Source organism: Lipotes vexillifer, unplaced genomic scaffold (assembly GCF_000442215.2).
Source record: "Lipotes vexillifer unplaced genomic scaffold, Lipotes_vexillifer_v1.1 scaffold397, whole genome shotgun sequence".
NCBI classification, from domain to species: Eukaryota; Metazoa; Chordata; class Mammalia; order Artiodactyla; family Lipotidae; genus Lipotes; species Lipotes vexillifer.
The window spans coordinates 607,448-627,615 of record NW_006772681.1 but is presented as its reverse complement, the minus strand read 5'-3'; the positions used below and the strand labels follow the sequence as shown (position 1 = coordinate 627,615).

Below are 20,168 nucleotides of genomic sequence, written 5' to 3'. Positions count from 1 at the left end.
TAGGGAAACACGGGCATCTAAGAGACCAGGGAAATACATGTCATTTCAGATGGCACCCAAATGTAATAAACATAATATTATTTGTTTTATTTTAACAGCTTTTTGTGCCTGAACCTCGTCCAGTTCCTAAAAATGATGTTGGATTTAAATATACTGTGAAACATCGACCATTTCCTGAAGAGGTGGACAAGATTCCTTTTGTGAAAGCAGATCTGAGCATTCCAGATTTGCATGAAATCGTTACTGAAGAAGTAAGATAAATTATTATCAGCTGTTGTTAAGAGAATGACTATGAACATTCTTCAACAACTTCTGTGGTCAAGACACTGCCTTTCTTTGGTATTCCTGGAGGTGATTCATAAGATGACCTGGGTATTTGTCATCCAGGAGGTTACCATGTAGTAAGACAAATATAGATTGTGGTTGATTGAAAGAAACTGGACATATCTTATAGAGAGGTGGCACTGGGCTGCCTGGGCTGGTCTGTGGTTTCAATAGTGTTCTGATATGATCAGACCCTAGTGGAGGATATTTGGAGAAGGGAGCCCAATTCAGAGACAGTTATGACAATCTAGGCAGGGGATGGGAAGGACTACCTCATTGATAACGGAAGTTTAAATATATGGCATGTCTTGTAGAGGTAGATCCAGACAGTCTTGGATTGACGAGGGAAGGAAAAGAGCCAAAGAACTTTAGATTTCAGGCTTGAGTGACAAAGATAACAGTGCCATTTATAGAAATATAGACATTAGGAAGAGGACAGGTTTGGGAAAATGGGAAAATTTTATTTGGTTTTAGATTAATTTAGATACTTAACTAGATTAAGTAATTGGTCGCTTAGGTCAAGAGAGAAGAATTTTAAGAAATGGAAGACAGGTATGTCAGGGCATGAGAGAATATAAGGTCAGGAATGGAGGCTGCCTGCAGTTTCCAATGCTAGAGAGATCAAGGAGAAGGAGCACTAACAAGAGGCCCCTGGATTTTGTCATGAAATGTTGGTGACCTTTGAGAGCAATTTCAGAGGAGCATTAGAGTGTAAGGGTCTGGGGAATGAATGGTTAGAGAGGAAAAGGCAGTGAATATAAACTACACTGTTATTGTTAGCAGTAAAGGGAAGGGTACAGAGTGAAAAAGAGTGTGAGGAAATAGCCTTAGCTAAGGAAACGCAAGGCTAGTTTTTCTTTTTCTTTCTTTTTTTTTTAATTCAAGAAGAATTAGAGGTGGAAGGAGCCAGTGGAAAAGGGTCTGCACCTGCCAACACTGTAAGGTGGGCTGGGGAAATGATAAGTAACAGAGTAAAGCCCTGGAGGCAGTAGGGTCAAGAACCTGTGACTGAGTTTAGAAAAGGGACACTTCTGGTAAGACAGGAGAGGAGAGGGTCAGCGAAGGTTCAGAGACATTTAGAGGTGGAAAGGAGGAAAATTGAAGCAGCTTACATAAATTTTAATCTTAGTTCTTAGCAATGAAATAGGGAAGCAAAGATGATTCTTAAAATTGCCAGGCAGCCCAGCTAGGTTTAAGTAGCATCATCTGTAGTGAAGTTACGTAAGGCACTCTGCTGACTTTCTTCAAAAGTCCTTGGTATCCATGGCTTCCCTGGTGGCGCAGTGGTTGAGAGTCTGCCTGCCAATGCAGGGGACGCGGGTTCGTGCGGAGAGGCTGGGCCCATCAGCTGTGGCCGCTGGGCCTGTGCGTTTGGAGCCTGCACTCCGCAGCAGGAGAGGCCACAGCAGTGAGAGGCCCGCATACCGCAAAAAAAAAAAAAAAGTCCTTGGTATCCAGAGGCATAAGTAAAAAATTTGAATGGTGTGGAGATTGGCTGGGTGAATAAGGAAGAATAAGGAACAACACAGTCATGTTATATGCTTAGAAGAGGGTGTAAGATGTCAGATTTGGGGATTTAGTTTTGATTGGGAGGTAGATGAAGCCAGAAGGATGCTAATGGCTTGGGGAAATACGGGGAGGGGTTGTTTGCCTCTCAGTGATAGTAAAGGGGGAGTAGGAGTATGGGTGAGCTGTAGGAAAGGAATTTCAGGATTGTAGCTCTTGAAAGTACAGCACGTCTGAGGTACAAAGTGTGTCATGGATGGCAAGAGTTGTGAAGATTGAGGAGGTTGTAGGAATATAAGCCAGGCTGTTCACCAAAGAGGATGGAATTTTAAATAGGATGGATCAGAAGGGAAGCAGAGGTAATTCCAAGAGTATAGCAACTAATGCTATGGTTATGGACTTCAAAACATGAGGGGATCACTGCAGGATGAAGATGGACAGGGATCTGGCAGAGAGCAGCAACTCTGCCCCCTTTCTTGCCAATGTGAAGGGAATCAGAGACAGAGTGGTTTCACTTACAGCGAGGAGATGAAGGAGCAATTTTTGAGGTTGTAGGGACATGTTTTGGGTATTTGTTTTAACCTTGTAACGTATTTGCTTGATTGTATGCTCTTGGTTGTACTGAATTGGAACTCAGTGTTGATCACTGAAAATTATCTTCATTTATTTTGTTGCTTGTAGCTTTATTTTCATTTAAAACTTGATTAATTCTATTACTTTTATGAGAATTCCAAACAAATGAAATGTTCGGTTTATTTCAGTTAGAAGAGAGACATGAAAAATTAAGGAATGGCATGGCCCAGCAGATTGCTTATGAAATACACCTTGAACAACAAAGTGAGGAGGAATTGCAGAAGAGAAGTTTTCCTGATCCGATTACAGATTGTAAGCCCCCACCTCCTGCCCAGGAATTCCAAACAGCACGCCTTTTCCTTTCACACTTTGGATTTTTGTCCTTAGAAGCACTGAAGGTAATTTCTGTAAACTTTTATAAGTAAATATATTCATAAATTAACATTCAGCTGCTGATAGCTAAAGCATTTTTATGAAGATAGAAGGAATTTTTAAAAACAAAAACTGTTTAAAACCTTACCCTTCATACAAGGAAATGAAATTCCATGATGCTGTAGGTTATAATATGAGCTCCAAGACAGTTTTCCCATGAATATATTTAGAGTTCTGTCTGAGGGGACTGCTTATAATGTAATAATATATGCGCCTCTGAATTTTCCTAGGTAATGTAGGACTCATATCACACATATTAATGAAATCTATAGATAATTAGAAAAAAGAATGTTAAAACTCTTCCCCAGTACACTTTATTACTGAAAGTATGGGCTACAATTTACTCTGCTCTTTTATGCCACTTTTAAAAAGGAACAAGTATAAGCACTTCTTATGTTGTGCAGTTCCTGAGATCAGACTGTCTAGGTTTATGTCCTGGCATCACTACTTGCCAGCTATGTGATCTTGGGCAAGTTGCCCAACTTTTCTGAGTCTTAGTTCCTCATCTGTAAAATGGGGTGGGCTTCCCTGGTGGTGCAGTGGTTAAGAATCCTCCTGCCAATGCAGGGGACACTGGTTCAAGCCCTGGTCTGGGAGGATCCCACATACCACAGAGCAACTAAGCCCTTGCACCACAACTACTGAGCCTGCGTTTTAGAGCTCGTGCACTGCAACTACTGAGCCTGCAAGCCACAACTACTGAAGCCTGCGCACCTAGAGCCCGTGCTCCGCAACAAGAGAAGCCACTGCAATGAGAAGCCCGCGCACTGCAACAAAGAGTAGCCCCCACTCGCCGCAACTAGAGAAAGCCCGTGCACAGCAACAAAGACCCAATGCAGCCAAAAATAAATAAATAAATAGATAAATAAAATAGGGGTGATAAGGGTATCCATCTCATTATGATCGTGTCAGGTGCTTCATGTAGTACGTAGTACAAAGTCAACCAGCCTGTAAGGTAAATAATGTCATTATTCTTAATTCCATTAAAACAATTTTACAAGGAAAGTAATGGTATCTCTGTTTCACAGATGTGGAAACAGGGCCTCAAAAATGTGAAATGGCTTCCCTGAATGTGGATTTAGAGTTTGTACTAAGGCCTGTTTGTTTTGAAAAGCACAACTGAAGATTGCCAGACAAGAAGTTGCTTATTGCACAAGTTGCCCCCTGCCCTTGCTCGCCAACAGCTACTTGGTTAAAGGCCATTTAACTTCTAAGGAAAGCAGAGGGGAGTTGCTGACTGAGTTTGGATTTCAGCATGTAGATGAAAAATATTTTATGTTGTAGAAAATCAAGTTAGTGGTGGAGAGTAAAAAGTAAAAAACTCTTAAAATGCAGAACAAAACAATAGAAAGAGGAAAATAATGAGAAATACAGTGGTAAATATGGAAGGCCAGGAACAAAGATACAACCTAAAAATGATTAGTGGTATTCCTAGTGGAGAAAATTGAACAGAGTAGAAGCAGTAAATAAAAATATACTAGAAGAAAATATTACATTCTGTGGACTGAAGGGAGACAAGAAGAGCCTTAACAGCCCTGTCTCTGAGATTGCAGTTTTCCTTTCATGTTATCTGTTCTGCTTGAAATTTTTAAGCTTTCAAGGAGATAATTCTCATGCTTTCTCACCTGGTTCAGAACGTAGGAAAAAGGGACTTCCCTGGTGGTCCAGTGGTTAAGACTCCGCACTCCCAATGCAGGGGGCCCAGGTTCGATCCCAGGAATTAGATCCCACATGCCACAACTAAGAGCCCACATGCCGCAACTAAGAGCCTGCATTGCTGCGATGAAGATCCCGCGTGCTGCAACTAAGACCCAGCACAGCCAAATAAATATTTTTTTAAAAAAAGAGAGAGAACATAGGAAAAAGTCAGAAAGTAAACTGGTTTATTTTATGAATCTTAGCTTATCTCTAGTAACTTAAACCGGACAGCACACACATATGAAAAAGCTATAAACCAATCTTTACTTATAAATATATGTGCAAAAGTGTTAAGGAGAATGCTAGTAAAACCGAATTCAGCAGCATGTTAAACAAATTAACTTCTACAACCAAGCAAGGTTTATCCTAGGAACTTAAGGAGAGTCAGTTATTGGTAAATATTAGTAAAGTTATTAAGAAAATAATTTGATCCTATTTTAGCAGATCAGTCAATAAAACAGTCAGTATTCAGTAGAATAATATTCAGTCTGATTTTTTTTAAATGAATAAACAAAAAAACCAAAAACTTAGTCAGGGCCAGTAATGTAGATCTCAGTAAATGGCAGCCTGTTTAGGAAACGAGATGGGGAATGAGGAAACTAGAACCACCCTTTGTTAAAAATCAGAGGTAAAGGATATCTACCTTGGCCACTGTTTAACACTGAGAGTTTTTTAGTTAATGAAAAGTTATTTTAATTTTATTTTTAATTAAAAAAAATTTTTTTTTGGCTGTGTTGGGTCTTCATTGCTGCACGTGGGCTTTCTCTAGTTGTGGTGAGCGAGAGCTACTCTTCAATGAGGTGCGCGGGTTTCTCATTGTGGTGGCTTCTTTGTTGCGGAGCACGGGCTCTAGGCGCGTGGACTTCAGTTGTTGCAGTACGTGGGCTCAGTAGTTGTGGCATGCGGGCCCTAGAGCATGCAGGCTTCGGTAGTTGCAGCGAGTGGGCTTAGTTGCTCCGTGGTATGTGTGGTCTTCCCGGACCAGGGATTGAACCCGTGTCCCCTGCATATGCAGGTGAATTCTTAACCACTGCACCACCAGGGAAGTCCCTATTTTAATTTTTAAATAATTATAGATTAACAAAGTTTTTTTAAAGTGTGCAGGGAGGTTCCCCCAATGGGTAACATCTTACATAACTACAGTATAGTATCAAAACCAGGAAAGTCAGTGAAATATTAAAAGAAACTAAATAAGAGGAAGAAAAACATTGGAAAGGAAGAGACAGTTCCCAGGTAATATGATTTCTAATTAGACAGCCATAAGAGAATCAATAGAATGTTTAAAGTAAATGAGAATTAAGATCACTACACACCAAGTACAGATATTAATGACTGTGGCTCTAATATGCAGTTACAAATATGATACCAAAATACCTCAGTTACAACTGTGATATTGACAAAAGTTATTCTAAGAAAATGTATTAAAACACAGACCTAGAGGGAAAAACTTTAAAGTTATTAAGAGTTAAGAGATATAAAATATATGCATGTTATGTTCCTGAATCAGAAGATCATCCAGAAGAACAAGCTGATGAGATAGCTTATTTAAAAAAGAAAGAGTGAGGAGCCTTTGTCTTATAAGGTGTATCATAGCATGCTGCAGGTCTGTAGTTCCTTATCCATGATTTCAAAGTGAAAAATGAAAGCTAGAAGTTCTTTTGTATGTTTGTATAAAATTCATTTAGTGGAAAAATCTGACCTGAATTGATGCGAGGCTATTTGTAGTCTTACTTATTTCATAGTGTGAATACTCTTCTGTTTGACTGCAAAAATAGTAATGTTTTTGATGATAGGGTATTGCCTCAACCTTAGGAATGTTATATAATGGACTAGAAGACCAGGCTCACGATCCTTGCTATTGTAGAAGAGTGTAATCCTTGCCATCTCTGGGGGATGCTTTCCTGAAAAATATCATGGATGGCCCAACCTGCTGGGCAAGATCAGGATCTCAAAGAAGATAAAGGATGGGGGGAAACAAAACAAAAAATGCCTTAAAAAATTAATAGACTATTTTTTAAAGCAGTTTTAGGTTTGCAGAACAATTGAGTAGAAAGTAGAGAGACTTCCCATATAACCTCTCTTCCTCCACACACATAGTTTCTCATATTGTAACATCTTGCATTGTTGTGACACATCTGTAGCAAGTGATGAACCAGTATGGGATGGATTATTAACTGAAGTCCATAGTTTACCTTAGAGTTCACTCTGTGTTGTACAATTCTGTGGGTTTTGACAAATGCGTAATAACGTGTGTCCATCTTTATAGCATTATACAAAATAGTTTCACTGCCCTAAAAATCCAGTGTAGTCTTCTTAGTCATACTTCCTCCTCTTTCCCCCACCCAACCCCTGATTTTTTACTGTCTCTACAGTTTTGCCTTTTCCAGAATGTCATATAGTTGGAATCATATAGTATGTAGCCTCTTCAGATTGGCTTCTTTCACTTAGCGATTTGCATTTAAGTTTCCTCCATGTCTTTTTGTGACTTGATAGCACATTTCTTTTTATTACTGAATAATATTCCATTGTGTGGATGTATCACAGTCTACTTATCCATTCACCTACAGAAAGACACCTTGGTTGCTTGCAAGTTTTGGCCATTATGAATAAAGCTGCTTGTACACATGTTTTTAATTCATATGGGAAAATACCAAGTTATGTAATTGCTTCACTGTATGGTAAGACTATGTTTAGCTCTGCAAGAAACTGCCAAATTGCCTCCCGGCATGGCTGTACCATTTTGCATTAAGACCAGCAATGAATAAGAATAAAATACATATAAAATTTTTTGCTAGAAAGCTTGATATTTTATAGAGAAAATAGGATTTTAAATTATATACATATTAAGATTTCAACTGTCTTTCAACAGAAAAAGGCAAATAAGAGAACTGGAAGGAAGGACACAAGCATGTTAAATAGTTTCTGTAGTTTGGGATTATGGTTGTGCTTATTGCTGCCACTTTATAATTTTTTTTTTTTTACTTAATGTTTAACCGTGAGCAAGTATTGCTTTCATAATTAGAATGATGAAGAGAGATAATAATTTCTCCTTTCTTCCTTTGGCGATAGGAACCTGCAAATAGTCGTCTACCTCCTCACCTTATTGCACTTGACTCCAGGATACCTGGATTCTTTGATGACATTGGGTATCTGGACCTCTTGCCATGTCGTCCCTTCGACACAGTTTTTATTTTCTATATGAAGCCAGGTCAGAAAACAAACCAGGAGGTAAGATTTCTGGATTTGGGGGGTAAATTTTTATGCTGTAAATTTTATAAACCCTTGAGGTAATTCTTACACCGGTTGAGTTTCCTTAGCTTTCTAGGGACTGAGTGTGACTAGAAAACAATAAGATTCTCTGAGGCCTCCTTTAGAATGGCTGAGACCTGCCTTCCCTAGCCACAGGGAAGATTTAGATTAATTTCCAGCTGCCAGCCAGTGGCCTGCAAGTTGAATTTGACTTACTTATTACATCTTGACTAAATTTTCAAGTTGTTTATTTAAAAGTTTCACTTCTGAAAAAAAATTTTAATTGGAAGAAAACGAGAACTGGCTGTCAAATCAGTTTCCTGGCACTTAGAAGAATATGAAGGGATATGGGTGAACTAAACAGGTACACTTCTAAGGAGATGATGTGTTTAAGAGATGATATGTTTAAGAGATAATGGCCTGGCAACGATGCCCAGTGGATTGAGAAGTATTTGACGTAACACACCACATATTTTGACTTCATTAGGCCTCCAGATGATCTTGCCATAGATTAACATTGTATGAACTACATCAGTGATCTGTGGACTGGCTGCATCAAAAGTTACTTGGGAGAGGTTTTAAAAGTAGTAATTCCAGGATCTTATCTCTGCTGATCTGATAAAGAAGTTCTGGAGTAAGCTAAGAGAATCTTATGTTTTAAGAGATTCCCCAGGTGATGTTGATACACTACCCCTCTCCCCATCTCATTTTTAATTTGTAGAGGATTTCTCCTTTTTCTTCCTCTAGCATTAGGTTTTCAACAGAAGCACTGTTGTTATTTCGGGCCGGATAATTCCTTGTTATGGGAGCTGTTCTATAGAATAGGACATATAGCATCTTTGGCCTCTACTCACTAGGTCCCAGCAGTACCCCACCAGTTGTGATATCAAAAATGTCTCCAGACATTGCCAAATGTCCCCTGGAGAGCAAAGTCACCCCCATGAGAACCACTGTTTTAGAACAAGGGACTTTTCTTTCTGAGGCCCAGGAATTAAGTTTGGTACTTGGTGAAGAGGAGAGACCCTTCTGGTCACTTCATTTTTTTCTGGAATGGTTGCATTCTCTTCTTTGGACTAAGAGAAGGATGTTTTCCCACTCATTAATTATTGAATTTGTAATAGGTTTATACTTTTTATAGCATTTGTCAAGATTTGTAAGTAAATAATCACCTATGTAATGTTTTTCACTAATCAGACTCTGTGAAGGCGGGGACTTAGTGTTTTTTGTTTACTTTTAGTAAACATGTCTAGCTCAATAATTATTTTTCTAGGGAGGGAGCTAAAGGGTTTTCTTGTATTTCTTATCTCACCTAATCTTCACAACCATCATTATTACTCACTTTATAGATGAAGAAACTGAAGCAGTGGGGTTAAGAAACTTGCCCAAGGCACAGCCAGGATTTGAACCCAAATCTATCTAACTTGGAAGCATGCATTTTTAACTACAGTGATATATATAGTCCCCAGTTTATTCTAAGCTTGGGCTTGATTTATCTAACACTTCAAAGTGAATCGATTTTTATGAAGCTTATTTTGATACGCCCTTTTGTTTCCTTCATTATATCTGATGATTGGTATATATTTCAGATTTTAAAGAATGTGGAGTCTTCCAGAAATGTTCAGCCACATTTCCTAGAATTTTTGCTCTCCCTTGGCTGGGCGGTAGATGTGGGCAGACACCCTGGCTGGACTGGGCATGTTTCCACCAGTTGGTCTATTAACAGTTGCGATGATGGTGAAGGACCCGAACAAGGTAAAACTCATATGTTCATTTGTTTTTTCTTGTTTTGCTACTCTTGGCTTTTCCCCCTTTACTATTAGTTTGTAGTCTTATTAAAAAAAAACAAGCAGAGGGCTTCCCTGGTGGTGCAGTGGTTGAGGGTCCGCCTGCCGATGCAGGGGACACGGGTTCGTGCCCCAGTCTGGGAAGATCCCACATGCCGCGGGGCGGCTGGGCCCGTGAGCCATGGCCGCTGAGCCTGCGCGTCCGGAGCCTATGCTCCACAACGGGAGAGGCCACAGCAGTGAGAGGCCCGCGTAGCGCAAAAAAAAAACAAGCAGAGGTATAGAATGGAAAAGTCTCTTTCCTCTAATCCTCACAGGAGGTTACTTAATAATTGTATAGTCTTCCAGACATTTTCTGTTAATATGGGGAATACTTATGTATATGTATATATAAATGAATGTATATGTTATATACATATATAATGACAGAGTTAATTAATATAAAATTAATGGCATAATTATCACAAGGTTAATAAGTTCCTTTTTTTGTAGTGTGAGTGAACAAATTCCATTTTCTATAACAATATTATAATAAATTTAGATTATAGCAAACAGTACAGTTTCCTAACAAGTGTATTTTGTCTAATAAATATAGTTTTCTATTAACAGATGTGTTTTTTAGACTTTGTGGCTGTCATTTAAGTTACATTCTTGGGATATTATATAAAAATCTTTGTAGTAAGCAGCTGACTGTCTCTGAGAGATTCATGCCCATCTCTGCAAATCCTCCTGAGGAACTGTAATCAGGATAACAAGTACCAGAGCAAGTATAAGTTTACACTTAAGGCCTTTGTACCACCTGGCTAGTGCGTTTTGTTCTGGGAGCTCTTGAAATCACCGGAAAGTTAATAATACCTCTCTCAAGCGGGTAATGCCTGTGTCCAGTGCTTTGAATTAGCAGAGTTTTTCCATCAACAAGATTATACTCTCTCAGGGTTTCCCACTGAATATCATTGTGACTTGTGACTTGTAATTTTTTCTACTTTCAACCAAGGTTGAATCAAAGTATTTGAGGATATGCTCTAATTTTAATTGCTACGTAACCTTTAATATGTGCTTGAGTGTATTTATAGACTAAGTTCTCATAAGTAGAATTGATAAAGGATTTGCACATTTTTTAGTTTGATAAATGTATCAGTTGGATGCTTAAGGTTGCAGGTAACAGAAAACCCGACCCAAATTGGCTTAGATTTTGAAGGTCATTTATTGCCTCATATAACTGAAAATTCCAGAGATTAGTGTACATTTTTTGTTGCCATTTGATCAGCAGTCCTGTTCTATTTCTCTGCAGTTTTTCTTTAGCTCTGTTGTCCATGTGTTGGCTTTGTCCCAGCCTGGCTTTCCTCATAGTGCAAATAAGGCAGTTCTAGGCTTTACATTCACATACCACACTAGTCTGAAGAGGAGAGATTAGCTGAGTCCCAGAACCTCCTTTCTCCCCAAATCCTGAGATACGCAGTGATTGGACCACCCTGAGCCTGTCGCTGTGGCAAGAGAGATGGAATGATCCTGATAGAAACAAACAAGGTAGAGGAGGGGAGGGTGGAGTGGATGTTGGGGCAGTAACCACAGTGTGTACTGAAGTAGACACAAGTGCCTGCCCAGCATCTAAACCGGGAGTCAGCAACTACAGCCCATGCCTGTTTTTGTAAATAAAGTTTTATTGGATCTCAGCCACGCTTCTTTATGTATTATCTGACTGCTTTCATGCTACAACGGCAGACACTAGTAGTCGTGGCAGAGACCATATGGCATTGCAAAGCCTTATTTACTATCTGATCCTTTGCAGAAAAAGTTTGCTAACCTCTGGTCTAAACTTCCTGTTTGCCACATCCTCACCAATTTAGGTGTCTTCCAGTCTGTTAGGTGAGGAATTTTCTATTTTTAATTATGATTGAGTTTCAGCATCTTCTCATATTTTTATTTCTTACCTGAGAACTACTTGTTCATTTCCTCTTCCCAGTTTTTTGTCAGGTTGTTGATCTTTTATGAATTACTGGCAGGGCATTGTGTCCATTTTAATTGAAAACTATACTAGCTCTCAGGAGTGTTACTCTTGTTAATTCAATCTTGCTGGCTTAGAGCAGATACTATTACTAAACAGCCTGTACCCTTTCATATTATATCAGTGATCACTGGGGAAAGTGGAACAGAAGAAAAGCTGAGGGGCAGTAGAGAGAGACCAGGGACAGGAAATGCCTTGAAAGCAAGAGTACACACACGCAGACATCTGTCCCCCTTCCCTTCAGAGGGACTGTGGTAGTCTTCTCCCTTTTGATTACTGTTACCTCTTCTAAAAAGACTGTTGCCTAAATCCGCCTTATACAGATGAGCTAAAGGTCCTGCTAATCAGAAGTGGTCTGGTTTAGAGTAGTTTCAGAAAGAATGAAATTAAGATTTTATGATTTAAAGTTAGTGTATGTGTACCACAACTACTGAGCCTGCACTCTAGACCCTGCACACCACAACTGCTGAGCCCGTGTGCCACAACTCCTGAAGCCCGTGTGCCTAGAGCCTGTGCTCCACAACAAAGGGAAGCCACCACAATGAGAAGCCCATGCACTGCAACGAAGAGTAGCCCCCGCTCTTTGCAACTAGAGGAAGCCCGCACGCAGCAACGAAGACCCAATGCAGCCAAACATGAATAAATAAAATAAATTTTTAAAAAATACAACTTCTAATTTAAAAAATAAAGTTAGTGTAAAGACATTTAATGAACATTTATGGTTTATTCTTCTTATACATTAATTGGTTCATGTTGGAAATGTACCTTCTATTTATTATCACTTTATTAACCAGTTAAAATTTCAGAAAGCAGGATGATGCTGGTTTTCCCCACTTTTTAGAGCAGTAATGTAGTGTTTCTCATTCCTAGATGAAGTGATTTCCTCTGAAGATGCTGGGGCTAGCATTTTCAACGGACAGAAGAAGGTGCTGTATTATGCTGATGCCCTTACAGAAATAGCTTTTGTGGTTCCTTCTTCTGTGGAGTCCTTAAGTAAGGGCATTTTTTGTATGGAACTATTTTTGTATTCACTGGTTTGTGCAGTAGTATTGCATTGGGGGAGATTCTAAAGTCATCTAAGACATTCTTCAGCTTTGAAGGCATGATAGCTTTTAGATTATGCAGAGGTACAGGATGTTATCCCCTCTTAACTAAAGGAAAGTAGTTAAAAACAAGAAGACTGCCCCTCTAATAATTTTTAAAGAAAGGAGATCCACTTTGGCCCATTTTTTAACTTTTTAAAATCTGATTAATACATAGAAGCCCTATTTTCCAGTTTATTCATTTCTTTCTCTAATTATGAGTAAGCTCTCACCTGCTTCCCTGTTTCCATGTGAGAGCCTTTATATGGAACCCCAGAGAATCCTGCAATTGGAAGGCTCTCATGATGGCATCTGGCTGATCTTCTAACACTGAGGAGGAGAAACTTCAGCCTAGAAAAGGTGGTGATTAAGCCTGTTCTTCTCAAGGATCAAGAGTGATCATTACTTCTCAGTTTGAATTCTTAGTCTTATTTTGCCTAGAACCTTTGCTTCTTGCAAATTAAACTCATTTCTTTGTGCCTGACCAAGCAGTAGGTGGAAAACTTCAGCTTTTTCATTGAGACCATCCATAGGATAGGATGCTGCACATCACACTTTGATGATCTCATCTCTAGGCTAATGACTTTTTGTGTACCCTAGCCTACCTAGGCAGCCTCCTAACCTTTGTATTTGGACCCTTAATTTTGCACTCTAGGCCCCTCTCTGTCTCTTACTCTGGGGCCAGTTGTGTCCGTGGCAGGAGGGGCCTTCCACGTTCTAGGTCAGTGTCTTAGCAGCTGTTTGCCTTCATGTCAAGGCTGTGATCTACCACCTGAATTCCAGAAGCCAGGCCCCATCTGTCCTCTATGAACTGAGTCCCTGCCTGGTGTCTCTGGCCCAGCCTGTTTGCACCAACTCAGTAGAGCCAGAGCCAGCAAATTATGGCACACAGGCAAAATTCAGAACACTAAGAATGGTATTTACAGTTTTAAAGGGTTGTAAATAAACTACAAAGAAGAATATGCAGTAGAGACCTGTATAGCCAGCAAAACCTGAAATATTTATTACCTGATCCTTTGCAGAAAAACTTTGCCAACCTTTGCCCTAGAAGCAATGCTTTGCTTAAGTGACTTAGGTTGGACTGTTAGCATAACTAGTTTAATAAACACGTTTGCTCTAAGGAAGTAGTAGGTATTATAATTATTTTTTTTCTTCACGCTATAGCTGATTCATTGGAAAGTAACATCTCAGACCAAGATAGTGACTCAAATATGGATCTTATGCCAGGAATTCTGAAACAGCCATCCCTGACACTTGAGCTTTTCCCTAATCACACAGACAATCTTAATTCCTCACAGAGGGTAAGTCACTTTTTTGATAAACCTCCAAAAATTTGTAGTGAAATGGAAGTAATTATAGAATCACACCTGAAAAGCTTTTAACTTTAACCCAGAGAGTAATTATAGCAGTACTGATTCATTAGTATCTTAATTTTTTTAATCAAATTCTTATGCTTTTCTTTTTTTCAGCTTGCAACAAATATTTAATTCTAATTCAGCCTTTGTTGTTTTCCTTGATTTAGCCATTTCAGTTCCGTGCTCAGTTCTTTCACCCCTTCCATCTCAAGCCTAGGTTTTTACTTGGTCCCTAAAATATCCACTAAAGGTACAACAGTTACTATACATTTCATAGCATTAATCATGCAAAATTCAACTTAAGTCTGACAACATACAGATGACAGCATTTTGAAGAATCGCCCAGTGTTTGAATAAATGCATTGAGTGAGGCAACACAGCAGCTACTACAAGAAGACAGCATTTTACTTTTATCCTGTTTTCTTACCTTATCAGATGTTATGTCTTATCTATGTTCTCCCCTCATGTTATGTCTTAATCCTTACTGGAAAGTGACTGAGTAAGTGATAACAAGAGTACAGGATCAGTTTACAGGTGTAAGAAAATTGATTTAGAACAAATAGTAAAAAAGACAAAAGAAGTGTAGTGTAAACTTTCCTGAAGCCCTTCTTCCATTGTAAGGGGATTTAATTTGGCTCTTTCTACACTTAAAATTATTTTTAACGTAAGTATTTGCTTAAAAGAATATGGGAGAGGTTCACCTTTAAAATTGATTTAGGACAAAAAGTTAACTTGTATAAAACTCTCTGAAGTAGACTGATTTTGAAAATCATGAGTTGCTACCTTTAAAAAGGTTTTACAGAATACAGTTTGGAGAAGAACAGGTCAGGTAATGCAGAATTTTAGTCAGATCTAATGGTCAGGGATTGCTACTCATTTTCTGAACGCCAGCGTGGTTACGATTAGAAGGGAACTTCCTCAACCGGAAACAGAGCTCTGCTAGAAACCTGCAGCTAACATTATACTTACACATTATTCTGAAAGCTTTCCCCCCAGATGGAGGCAAGGATGTTTGCTCTCACTGCTTCTATTCACAAGATAGTAGAGGTTTTATGCAGGGAAGTAAGAAAAAGAAATAAAACGCATAAAGCTTGGTTATTTCTTAAAATCCAAAGAATGACAACTCTTAAAGCACCATGTTTTCATTTACCACATACTTTGCAGACTACTAACAAACTTAAGGAAAGAAAAATCATATCATTATATCAGTAGATACAGGAAAAGCTGTTGACAAGAATTCGACACTGAAAGGATCCCCAGGCAAATCAGTGATGTTGCTATGATGGAAAAATCGTACTGCTTTCTGACCGTAGAGATAGACTCAGATCCTTTTTAAGCACTCATTAAGGCATTGCATCAAATTTTATTTTTATAACTATAATTGTTTACTGTTCCTTATCTTTTTTTCATTTGAAGTTTCTAGACCTTCATTTCCTTGTTCTAGTTTGACACTTGATAAACAGAGGAGCCAAAGAAGGGCTTTTTTGCAAATGTATTTTATACTTTTTTCCAGAAGTGACTTCCCGTGACGTGATCCTTATTTCACTGGGTAGCTTGATGAATGTGTGGTTGTAGTTTTGTTAAGCCAGTGTTTTTTATTTGTTTGTTTCTTTTTCTTCCCCTCTTCTGCTTTTCTCCGCCTCATACAGCTCAGTCCCAGTTCCAGAATGAAGAAGCTGCCTCAGGGGCGCCCTGTGCCTCCGCTTGGACCTGAGACAAGAGTTTCTGTAGTCTGGGTGGAACGCTATGATGATATAGGTACTGTGTAAGGACTTTGTCCATTAATAAGATTATAATAGGATGATGATGACTTGTTAAATGTCTAAAGGGAGTGGCAGCATAGGCCCTATATGGTGGCCAAGAGCTAGGACTGGAGTTCAGCAAGCCTGGATTTCATTAAGCCTTAGGTCACTCATCTGTTAAATGAGTGATCCAGCACTTATTTCATAGTTGTGAAGATTTGATGAGACCCATGGTTACAAAAAGCCTTTATCTCTCCTTGGTATGACAGTTACTTGTTTGTGGCCACTTGGTCCCACTGCATGTAGCCCCCAGTTACCCCAGAACCTCTGGAAAGGAGAAGGGGGAACACCTCCCTCACCCTCTTTTCACAGACCCTACTGTCTTACTTTAGTGTAAAGATTAATTTGTCCTTAGGGATTCTGCTATGGATATGTTTCTCATGATTTTTATGTAAGCTGCATAAGAACGTTAGAAATGTGTATTTATCCTAGAATCTCATCCAGCTCAGAGTTTATAAGAAAGTGTGATAGTTGCTTTCCAGAACTTCTAAAGCTATTTCCAAGCCCTCCAAAACTATAGATTATGTTCTGTAAAAACTCTCTGCTTTAGATGAACTTATCTAAAATACGTCTTAAGGCAGAATTTTTTTTTTTTAATTTGTGAAGAATAGTTAGGATTATATATTTTAGGATAGTGCAGTCCATATATATGTTGCCTGCTATGTGAAGAGATTAGGAAAATAGGTTTCCTAGGAGGGAGATATTAATTGTAATGCTATGATTTTCTTCCAGAAAACTTTCCCCTCTCAGACCTGATGACAGAAATCAGTACTGGTGTGGAAACTACTGCAAATAGTAGCACTTCTCTGAGGTACGCTCTTTACTTGCATGAAGTTTATCAGCATTGTGTTTAAGCATAGAGAAACCTATTTTTTACAGTATGTTTATTGCAGTTTCATTAAGAGATAAGGACTTTAATGAAACAAAAGGAATGAAGGCAGTAAGAAGTAAACATAATTAGGGGAAAAGAATCAAAGAGAGAAATTTGTAGATTAATGCACAAGGTGATCAAATTAGCAAGGATTTTTAAATGGCATAATTAATTGCTGTTTAAATTTATCTGAGGCAAAAAAGAAAGATGGAGAAGTGGAGGCAATTAAGTATTAATGAAGGCTGATAATAGAGTAGCAATATTAGATAGAAATAATGGAATTAAATTAGTCAAAACATTCTGGATAGATAGCAGTTAAAATATCCTCATCACATAGGAGCTATTTAATGGAAAAATATTTCTAAGTAAAACATAATACTAACTTTATTATAATATTAAGATTTTTATTTTAGCTTTTCATGCACAAAAAGCATAAAAACAGAATAATATGATTCTAAGAATAATAAGAATGTATCTGTGCAGCCTTTATCATTTCAAAGCTTTTTGCTTGCTTGTCTTTGGTTTAAACAAATAATTTATATCAAGCTAAACTTGCTATTTTAACTTTGAGTAAAAAGTTCCTTCTGTTTCCATGATCTGGTTTGTACTGCAGGTAAGATGAATTTGGATTACTGTTGTAGAAACCAAGTCAGTAAAGGTGGTTTATTTTAACATTATCGCATTAAATTTCTAGAATAGGGCAAGTCATTCTTAAAACTTCCATGTTTGTTTTGGGTTTTTTTTGGCCACACCGCGTGGCATGCGGGATCTTATTGACAGTTCCCCGACCAGGGATCGGAACCCGTGCTCCCTGCAGTGGAAGCACAGAGTCTTAACCACTGGACTGCCAGGGAAGTCCCCATGTTTTTTATGCTGAAGTATTTTAAAGCAAATTACAGATTTCCTAACATTCTAAATATGCACCTCTGAAGATTAAGAACACTTTTCAAATAGATAAAGATAACATTATCACAGTAATAAAGTTAGCAGCAATTCCTTAAATTTCATCTAGTAGCCAGCTCACATTCAGATTTCTCCATTTTCCCTAAAATAGTCTTTATAGCTGGTTTGTTTAAACCAGCATCCATTTCATCCATCTGGTGTTAATTCTTTCAGTCTCTCAATACAGAATAGTCCTGTTTTTTCTTTTCTTTGTCCATGACACTGACTTGCTGAAGAGACCAGGATAGATTTTTCATGAGGCGTACTTTTCTAGACCTAGTTTGGAAGAGAACTTTTAAGTGTCTTGTACTGTTTGTTGTTGTTTTAATCTTTTTAGGTCAAAAGTTCTAATATGATTAGACTGTAAAATTTGTCTTTTACTAGTAGTTTAGCAAAGTTTAGAATTTGTCTTGGGGACAGAATTAGTATAGGATTGATTTTTATTAAATGTCTTAAAAAATTGACTCACTGTCCCTTTGGCCAAAATCACTTTAGAAAGAAAGCTCATTGTGTTGCAAAACAAAAGCAAACCAAAACCCTGGCCTATAGCATCGAAGAGTAACATGGGTACCTCTAGATGCATTGGCATAGCCCTGACACATGATGTGTAATTCAGTCTTCTAAAGGTACGGTTGCTGACCTTGGCAGCTGTGTTACCTGTTCAGAGGCTTTGGGGGCTTTGACTGTGCTAAGATTCAGCCATTTATCACCTCTGCTGAAGAGGACACTTGCAACTGACCCAGACTAAGGTCCTCCCGACCTCTTTCCCCAGCCCCTAAAAAAAAAAATCATATCAGGGATTCCCATAGTGAGCCTAAACTGTATTTCCACTTCTGCTCTGAGGTGCCAGCATTCACTGTGGTGGAATTCCCTGCCCTCTGGCCAGCCCCACTTTTGTTCCCTACAAGAAGGAGGAACTAAGTAAAAGTAAAAAAATGGCTGGTTGCTATTGATGGTTCCCCACCATACATTTTTCTGGCCTTTCCTTCTACCCCATGTCCCCAGTGGTTTTCTAAGCACAATTTTTAGCCCCTTTTTTGGTCAGCTTCAAAAGGCCAACCCCATTGATGGGTAATTAGGGTCAGGTGTTGATGTGGGGAGCTTCACTTTTGAATGTCTGGGGTAAAAAGAGTTTTATCTTTTCTTAAGATCTACTGCTCTTGAAAAAGAAGTTCCTGTCATCTTCATCCACCCTTTAAACACTGGATTATTCCGGATTAAAATTCAAGGAGCCACTGGAAAATTTAACATGGTCATCCCTCTTGTGGATGGGATGATTGTCAGTAGGCGAGCACTTGGTAAGCTTCATATGTGGCTGAAGGATTGAATTTTCTTTTCATTTCTTTTGTTTTAAATAAATTTATTTATTTGTTTATTTATTTTTGGCTGTGTTGGGTCTTCGTTGCTGTGTGTGGGCTTTCTCTAGTTGCAGCAAGCAGGGGCCACTCTTCACTGCGGTGAGTGGGCTTCTCACTGCGGTGGCTTCTGTTGTTGCGGAGCACAGGCTATAGGCTCGCGGGCTTCAGTAGTTGTGGCACACGGGCTCAGTAGTTGTGGCTCACGGGCTCTAGAGCACAGGCTCAGTAGTTGTGGCGCACCGGGTTAGTTGCTCTGCGGCATGTGGGAGCTTCCCGGACCAGGGATCAGACTCGTGTCCCCTGCATTGGCAGGCGGATTCTTAACCACTGCGCCACCAGGGAAGTCCCATTGAATTTTTTTTTTTAACATTTTCATGAACCAAAAAGAAGAATTAAATAAGGAAATGATGATATTACTTAGTAGGTCCCACATGTGGAAAATCCTGTGGCTCTTGTTAAAAGGAAGCATGTTTGGTTCTGTTTTGAAGTGTGCTTAATCTGCTAGGTATGAGCACAACTATAATTCACAAACTTCCAGTACTGGAAAACGAGCATAGTTGCTTACACTCCAGGGCAGGAAATGGGTTGTCAGGCTAGATTTTGATTTTGTTTTTCCATGTCATTGTGTGTTTCTTCTGACAGTTTTATCTTAGTAGAGCTCTGTCTCTCTGGGGACAAGGAGTTTTGCAAATGGAATGCAGTAGTTTGAGTTTGCAGAGAATAGTTCACTTGGATACTGATAGTTCACCTAGCTGACTAAAACCCTCTGTTTTCAAGGTTTTCTGGTGAGGCAGACTGTAATTAACATTTGTAGAAGAAAGAGACTGGAAAGTGACTCCTACAGTCCACCACATGTCCGCCGGAAACAGAAGATCACCGACATTGTCAACAAGTACCGGAACAAGCAGTTGGAGCCAGAGTTTTATACTTCACTTTTTCAAGAGGTTGGACTCAAGAACTGTAGTTCTTAGACCACTGTCAGTCTAGGACTATTGAACTCTAGTTTGGAGCTATAATATCAAAGCAAAACAATTTGATAGGTGATCACTGTAACAATAAAACAAATCACTCCCCAAGAGCTTACTGTTTAATCACCAGAATAGAAGAGACACATTATAAACCCATCGAGAGAAGACCTTTTCGGCTTTTTAGTGAAATGGGCTCCCAGACACAATCATATTCCTGCT

The 20,168-nt window shown here is 38.9% G+C and overlaps 1 protein-coding gene across 2 annotated transcripts in view; it reads left to right on the top strand.

The window, feature by feature from the left end:
- The window catches only part of RALGAPB (Ral GTPase activating protein non-catalytic subunit beta), a 77,496-nt gene extending 57,419 nt beyond the window's left edge, over nucleotides 1–20,077 (top strand). The window contains exons 20-29 of one of the 2 annotated variants that reach the window (XM_007447709.1): nucleotides 99–251; nucleotides 2,592–2,801; nucleotides 7,603–7,761; nucleotides 9,369–9,534; nucleotides 12,442–12,564; nucleotides 13,818–13,954; nucleotides 15,658–15,766; nucleotides 16,543–16,621; nucleotides 18,773–18,921; nucleotides 19,759–20,077. In XM_007447709.1, coding sequence (XP_007447771.1) covers nucleotides 99–251; nucleotides 2,592–2,801; nucleotides 7,603–7,761; nucleotides 9,369–9,534; nucleotides 12,442–12,564; nucleotides 13,818–13,954; nucleotides 15,658–15,766; nucleotides 16,543–16,621; nucleotides 18,773–18,921; nucleotides 19,759–19,952 — 1,479 coding nt within the window. In that variant the 3' untranslated portion in view covers nucleotides 19,953–20,077. The remainder of the gene's footprint in view (nucleotides 1–98; nucleotides 252–2,591; nucleotides 2,802–7,602; nucleotides 7,762–9,368; nucleotides 9,535–12,441; nucleotides 12,565–13,817; nucleotides 13,955–15,657; nucleotides 15,767–16,542; nucleotides 16,622–18,772; nucleotides 18,922–19,758) is intronic. The other variant, XM_007447710.1, reaches the window with a different exon arrangement.
- The last annotated feature ends 91 nt before the right edge of the window (nucleotides 20,078–20,168 follow it).